The following is a 7202-nucleotide window of genomic DNA, read 5'->3' on the forward strand; positions in this document are numbered from 1 at the left end:
ACACAAAGCAGGTGACATTTTCATTCTAGTAGGATGTGCAATGCTAAACTATTCTCTAAATGTGTAGATGCCCAGTAATCGGTAGAGCGCACCACCCACCCCTCCCTCCCCCCGAGCGCCATTGCTATCCAAAAAAATAAAATATTACTAATGGCGCACCTCTCTGGGGTGCGCCATTGCTATCCAAAAAAAGATTACTAATGGCGCACCTCTCTGGGATGCCCCATTGGTATACAAAAAAGATTACTAATGGCGCATCGCCTGGGATGCGCCATTGCTATCAAAAAAATTACTAATGGCGCACCGCTCGGGGGTGCGCCATTGCTAACCCTCCCCCCTAAAATCCCAGTCCCCTTTCTATCTGCCCCAATCCATCTCTCACCCGCCCACTACCCCGACCCGTACTGCGCCGCCGCGGCCCTCACGCCTCCGCCGCCGCCCCGCGCCTCCCATCTCGCTTCTCAGTTCTCTCCCCACTCCCCAGATCTGGCAACATTGCTCCGGTATAGAAGGACCCCTCCTCCCACGGTCGTCGGGCCCTCGTCCTCCACCCCATAGCCACCGCGTCCGACCTCCACCGCGCCGCTACCTTCCTCCCTCATCGGCAGAGCCCGCCCCCTAGTAGTCTTCCACACACCCATGGACGACGACGACAGTGACGCGGCAGCCGCCTCCCTCCTGCGCGTCTCTTCTGGCGACGGTACCGCACCCATCTACGACGCGTGCTGCACAAAAAGCGCGATGGAGGCGGGCGGACCCAAGCTGGACGCGTGGGGTGGATCCCCGTACACCCCATTCTCTCGCCTCGGCGTGTCTCATGGGGGAACTCGCGGCCCTCAACGGTGGCGAGCGAGGAGGCTCCCGCTGCAGCTCCGAGCACCTTCCCGACATGCTGCGTGGCCTAGACGGCCAAGGTAATCCCTTATTCCTTCCCCATCCTGCCAAGTACGTACATAGCTTGCAGCAATGTCAAGTGCTGCTGCTTCCTTGGGCAGACTAGCGCCGCCGATCCGGATGTTTGCCACATACTTTTTTTTTCAGAGAGAGGAACGGACACTCGTATCCGGAATAGATACCATAGTATGTTTTTTTGCAAGAGATCCGTGGAACTCAAATAAAACTCTAAGTATAGGGATGAAGTCATCTAGGAAATCGATCTGAGGACTATGGTGAAGTTACAAAATAAAAATCAAATCACTTGCACATATCAAACTGACTTCTGAGCAGGAATTTGGTTGCTCCATAGAAGTTGCAGGTTTGCAATTTGTTCTTTCTTGAGTTCCACGGATGTATAGCTCCCTGAGTTGTTTGGCTGTTTACATGCATGTTTATGGGCTATTTTGTGCAACTAAATAAATTCATTTATGGTTGTCAGATACTCATGTCCTTTATTAGCTTGATGAGGTACACCTTATGTAGGACTGAATTAAAAATGTTACACTTCTCGGTGAAAACTTTATCTAGCATATGCAATGTTATGTTCTATGAGCAGTGTCAAGTTAGAAGAATAAGTTATGCATCTGAAAACAAATCTCTTCTTGTTTCATATTCAAAGAAAATAAGTTAGTTGTTGAGTGTTTACTTCCCAAGTGACAACTGAGTAATAAAAAATGGCAAGCCAGAATGTGCTAGCTATTTGCCAATTTGTCGTAACATGGATGTAAAGAGATGGCAGCAGTTTATGCACATTTCTTGACTTGAACAGATGACTATCTAGATTCAATTGGGACCGCTAAGGTTGGCACCTTTCTCTCTCTTCCTTGGAGCTGCATGATTCCGTTCGAGTTGCTTATCTCCACTTCCCCTGATGCGATTTCCCTCCTCACGTAGGTTAGGTAGGAGCACAAAGGTAGATTGAAAATTACCAGCAAGTCCATCTCCTACTTCGACTGCAATGTAATGTTGAGTCTCACTTGCTTTCTTCCCTCTCTTTTCTCTTCTTATCAGAGCAAAGATGCATTTCAGGCGATGAACTCAACCATTGCTCTGGGTTTGTGTGTGTGTGTGTGTGTGTGAGGGTGAGAGAGGGAGAAGTTGTTAGCTTTAAGTTGTCTTGTGATTTCGTTTCCACTTGAATCTGCTATATGACATCTTCCATGTTGTTTGTATTACACCGTCGCGTCTCATGTAACTTATGAGGCTGGAGATATGTGCTTTCACTGCTTACTTGTGGATCTGAAAGTTTTTCTTTGATTAGATGGTGTTGGTTGCAACAGAATAGTAGAATGCATTGGCTAGCAGATGTGAGGTTATTCGGCTTTAAGTATACAATAAACGAATGCATTTACTTGACAGTGTTTGTAATCTGCATGAAAAGTTTATCCTCTAAAGAAGCAAATTGCGTCATGTCCTGTGCATACGCCCAATTGTTTATTATATGGAAGAAAAATATAAGATGCCAATCTGATACACTCTTCCTAGTGTAATATTGTCATTTCCTGCTTGTGGTATTTACTTTGCATTCACTGAACAGGCGTATCTACTCTGTATAACAAAGGTCCTGATACATAATTTCATTCACAATTCTGTATGGGAGGTTGGATTGTCCTATGCTTCGTTGACTCTTGATTATCTTATCATAACCGACTAGTATTGAAGTTGATGTTGTCGCATTCGATTGTTTTTGAAGAATTCTGGGAAACAAAAAATGTTTGAGAATGCATTGAACCTGCATGTTGTAGATGTGCTTACTAACGTTTCATGACATTGTCAGTCTTTTCAAGTTACTAATAACATGGTATTCTGGAGTTGCTGATAACAATCAGCTTAGTTGTAATTGTTGATGGAAGTGGGTGTTGCTTTTATGTTATGCTCCCTCCGTCCCAAATTAATTGACTTACATTCATCTAGATATGGATGTATCTAACACTGAAACGTGGTTAGTCATGTCCGTATGTAGACAAATCTGAGTCAACTAATTCGGGATGGAGGGAGTATTGTTCAGTGAGCTTTTTATAGAGGTACAAGCTGGTCTTTGTGTTCAGAGGCTTGATATGACTGTTAACTCTATATTGTTTGGCTGTGTATATTTGCAAATGAATATTGATGCTAATCACATAGACGAAATATGCAGGTCATGGTCTTAATCACGTGCGATGGATTAACATATTTCCTTCTTTTTGCTATGATTGCAATGTGGCTGCTGATGACTCACTGTCTTCGAAATGCTTTTTATTGATCAATAAAACTATTAACAAGCCCTGTTAAATAATAACAAGCTCTGATTATCTGTTTTCAGTGAGATTGCGAAGAACTTGCCACTTGCACCAGTAAAGCTCCATTACACTATGCCTGCTGAAGATGCAATTAAAATCAAAGAAGGTGAATCTGGGAGACAGCCTTGGAGAGACACCTTTGAAAGGTTCGTTTATTATTTCAAACTGCTTCGTTTTGTAGATCATGCCCCAAAATAAATAGGTCTCAACATTATTGCTGCTAGTAGTTGATAGTCTATCAATTGGGTTGAGGCAGTTTATGTTCATTTTTCTGATGTATACTTCTATTTCTCTGCAAGATGTATGATACCCATATTAGCAAATCTTAAGTGGTGAAGTCGATTCATGACCGTAATGCTTGCAGTCTTGACCCCCCCCCCCTCCGGGTCACTGGTCATGATAAGCATTTCATATTGTACAAACAAAAGTTTTGTTTTTCATTGAGCTTTTTTGTGTCAAGCAATATGTGTAACTCCATCTTAGCTTGCAGAATACACAAGAACTGTTAGTTTTTAATGCTTTTTTGTATTTTTGTCCTATTGTTGTATCGACACAGTTTTAGTTCCTTTAGGTACACTTTACTTACCTTAAGCTCTCAACTATTTGTTTGTTGTGTTGTTGGCTTAATAAAACTGATGTAACTCAGTTTCTTGTATGTACCCATGAGGACCGTCATGGTATCCACCCACACCCTCTTGTTGGCTTTCTATGCGGTGCCTCAGCGTCCTATAGATGACCGAAAGCTTGCAGTAGCATCATCATCATCTCTGTCTCCTTCCTCACGAGCTTCATGTCGTAGATGAGGTCGCAACCGAGGTATGCCCTCCTCTCCTCCCTTCTCCTTCCTATCAAGTGCTTGTGTGAAAAGCAATTTTAACCGAAAACCAATCTCTGTTTGTTGTGAAGTGTAGTACATAGTGTTATTTTTCCTGCTCTTAAATTTTACAGGTTGAGAAATATGTAGGTTAACATCATTTGGTTGATATTTTGCTTCTTGGTCTTTGTAGGAGTTTTAGTTTTGTAGTGTCTTTTAATTTGATATGATTTCTATTCTTCAAAAATATAAATCATGAGAGTAAAACTAAATCTTCTTGTTGCAGTTTCGCAGTGCTCTTTTAGTTTGATATGATTTCTATTCTTCAAAAATTTAACTTTGGATACTCATGCGTGTGCTATTGAACTTATAGGTTTGCATCACGGATGCCGTCGACGGTGGGCATACATGCTGTGGCGGAAGCTCATGGCATATTGTAGGTTGAACTCATGCTTTTGTTTGTTAATTCTTGTTGCATATGTACACATGTTGTGAACCGTCCTTGAATATGTATGTGTGTTTTTGTGAAACTATGTTGGATATGTATGCATGTGTGGACTTTGAACTCATCATCGGTTTGTTATTTTTGTGAACATGTAATATATTGGATATGTATGCATGACCATTTCATTTGTGAATTCTTGTTGCATATGTACGCATGCTTTTGTGAAACTATATTGTTGTTGTGATCTATTGGATATGTAATATATTGTTGTTGTTGTTGTGATCTGTTGGATATGTAATATATTGTTGTGATCTATATTGTTGTTGTCATGATATATTGGATATGTAATATATTGTTGTTGCCATTATGTATAAATCGTGTGCCCGTTGGCACTCGACTTACATGGGGACATTCGGCTTATATGTAAGCCGAGTGTTTTCACTATTGCTCTCGGCTTACCCCGGATAAGCCGGTCCTTAGTAACGCATGTGTTATAAGCCGAGGAAAACACTCGGCTTATATGTAAACCGAGTGTAAACCGTTGTAAGCCGAGTGTTTCGGGCACTCGGCTTATATGTTTTTTCCTGTAGTGTGTGATCTCTATATTCTGTGCAATAATATGTTTTGTAACCTGTGCAAATATCAGAAAAAAAATAAAAAACCTAATATTCATACTAGTGGCGCACCACTCACCACTTTAGTGGCGCACTGCAAAAAGCACACTAGTGGCACATCGTCAACTAGTGCGCCATTAGTACGCCAGAGCACGTGTGTAAATATGGCCCTGGGAGGCATACTAATGGCGCACCATGAGCTATACTAATGGCGCACTGCCTGGTGCGCCATTACTATACCGGATACTAATGGCGCACCATGAGCTATACTAATGGCGCACTGCCCAGCGCGCTATTAGTATACCAGATACTAATGGCGCACCATGAGCTATACTAATGACGCACTGCCTGGTGCGCCATTAGTATACCAAATACTAATAGCGCACCATGAGCTATACTAATGGCGCATTGCCTGGTGCGCCATTAGTATACAAGATACTAATAGCACGTAAAAAAATCTAATGGCGTGATGCTAGTGGCGCACCTATAGTGCGCCATTAGTAGCCAAAATAGGTGCGCCATTAGCAAGCCTTTTCCTAGTAGTGACGGACCCATAGGTCTGAAGTGAACTACGCACGAGTCATTGGAGGGGCGATGATAATGATGAAGAAGCCCTCCAACTCCAAAGTCCCCTCCGGCAGGGTGCCGGGAAGGGTCTCTAGATGAGATGTCGCAGAAGCAGAAGCTTGCGGCAGCAGAAAAGTATTTTCAAGGCTCCCTCGATTTTTTGCGGAATATTTGGGAATTTATAGGCCAAAGATCTAGGTCAGGGGGCGGCCAGGGAGGCCACAAGCCTGCCCACCGCCGCCTCCCCCTGGTGGCGGAGTGGGGGCTTGTGGGCTCCCTCGTGCCCACCTGGCCTGGCCCAAAAGCCCCCTGGTCTTCTTCCGTTCGCGAAAAAATCATTTCAGGGTTTTTCTTCCGTTGGGACTCCGTTCCAAAATCAGATCTGAAAAGAGTCAAAAACACGGAAAAAACTCGAACTGGCACTTGGCGCTGAATTTGTAAGTTAGTCCCAAGAAAGATATAAAAGGTACATAAAACAACCAAAGAAGACAAGATAACAGCGCCAAACCATCAAAAATTATAGATACATTTGAGACGTATCAAGCATCCCCAAGCTTAACTCCTTCTCGTCCTCGAGTAGGGAAGTGATAAGAATGAATTTTTGATGCCTTCATGCTACCTAGCATAGGTGTCCTTATGTGACATGAATGTTCAGATTCATTAGATTCAAAACAGTAGTTTGATATTGACGTGGAAACAATAATAATTCAAGCAAACTAGCAAGGTGATCATGAACTTTCAAAATAACAAGGCCAAAAGAAAGTTATCCCTACAAAAATATATAGTCTGGCTATGCTCTATCATAATTGCACAATGAATTTAAATCATGCACAACCCCGGTATTGGCCAAGTAATTGTTTCAAACCTTTACTTTCTCAAACCTTTTCAACTCTCACGCAATACATGAGCGTGAGCCATGTTTATAGCACTATAGATGGTGTGGAATGTAGGGGAGGTTGCAAGACAAAAAGGAGAAGATAGTCACATTAACTAGGCATATCAATGAGCTGTGGAGATGCTCATCAAAAGATATCAATGTGAATGAGTAGGGATTGCCATACAATTGATGCACTAGAGCTATGAGTATGTGAAAGCTCTCAAAGAAAACTAGTGGGTGTGCATCCAACTTGCTTGCTCACGAAGACCTAAGGCAATTTTGAGGAAGCCTGTCATTGGAATATACAAGCCAAGTTATATAATGAAAATTTCCCACTATCTATATGGTGGTGACAAAATGAGAGACTCGCCATCATGAAGATCATGGTGCTTAATATACACAAGTGTGGGAAAAGTGGTAGCATTGTCCCTTCACTACTGGAATCAGAGATTTTCCCATCTCCTGCTTCTTTGCCATCTGTTGACTGATGGCAGAGACCCCCTTTGCCATCAGCTACCAGAAACCAGACGAAAAAGAGCAGGCTGATGGAAAAGACTCTCTTTGCCGTCAGCCAGCTCTTTGCCGTTAGCTGGCTCACGGCAAACACCACTCAGGCAGACGGCAAAGAGCTGGGCTCACGGCAAACATCACTTAGGCACACGGCAAAGCG

At 43.0% G+C, this 7202-nt stretch overlaps 1 protein-coding gene across 3 annotated transcripts; it reads left to right on the forward strand.

The window, feature by feature from the left end:
* Window positions 1-375: 375 nt before the first annotated feature.
* On the forward strand, window positions 376-4751 carry LOC123409997. Of its 3 annotated transcripts, none has more exons than XR_006612954.1 (5): window positions 1616-1737; window positions 1831-1896; window positions 3239-3361; window positions 3862-4031; window positions 4403-4751. XR_006612954.1 is itself a non-coding variant. In XM_045102867.1 (4 exons), the coding sequence occupies exons 1-3, from the start codon at window positions 640-642 to the stop codon at window positions 4016-4018; spliced, it is 555 nt and encodes a 184-aa protein (XP_044958802.1). In that variant the 5' UTR covers window positions 376-639; the 3' UTR covers window positions 4019-4031; window positions 4403-4751. The 3 variants fall into 3 exon arrangements, 1 of the variants encoding a protein (XP_044958802.1); XR_006612955.1 differs by having other exon boundaries at window positions 1836-1896; XM_045102867.1 differs by lacking the exons at window positions 1616-1737; window positions 1831-1896 and adding an exon at window positions 376-914.
* Window positions 4752-7202: the final 2451 nt, after the last annotated feature.

This window comes from Hordeum vulgare, chromosome 7H (genome assembly GCF_904849725.1).
Source record: "Hordeum vulgare subsp. vulgare chromosome 7H, MorexV3_pseudomolecules_assembly, whole genome shotgun sequence".
In the NCBI taxonomy this organism is placed as follows: Eukaryota; Viridiplantae; Streptophyta; class Magnoliopsida; order Poales; family Poaceae; genus Hordeum; species Hordeum vulgare.

Excerpts from the sequence above, each read along its gene's own strand:
- LOC123409997 (XM_045102867.1), top strand. The coding sequence starts at position 640 with ATGGACGACGACGACAGTGACGCGGCAGCCGCCTCCCTCCTGCGCGTC. Across the intron at positions 915-3,238 it reads GCGTGGCCTAGACGGCCAAG|TGAGATTGCGAAGAACTTGC; the intron begins GTAATCCCTTAT and ends ATCTGTTTTCAG. Across the intron at positions 3,362-3,861 it reads TGGAGAGACACCTTTGAAAG|TTTCTTGTATGTACCCATGA; the intron begins GTTCGTTTATTA and ends GATGTAACTCAG.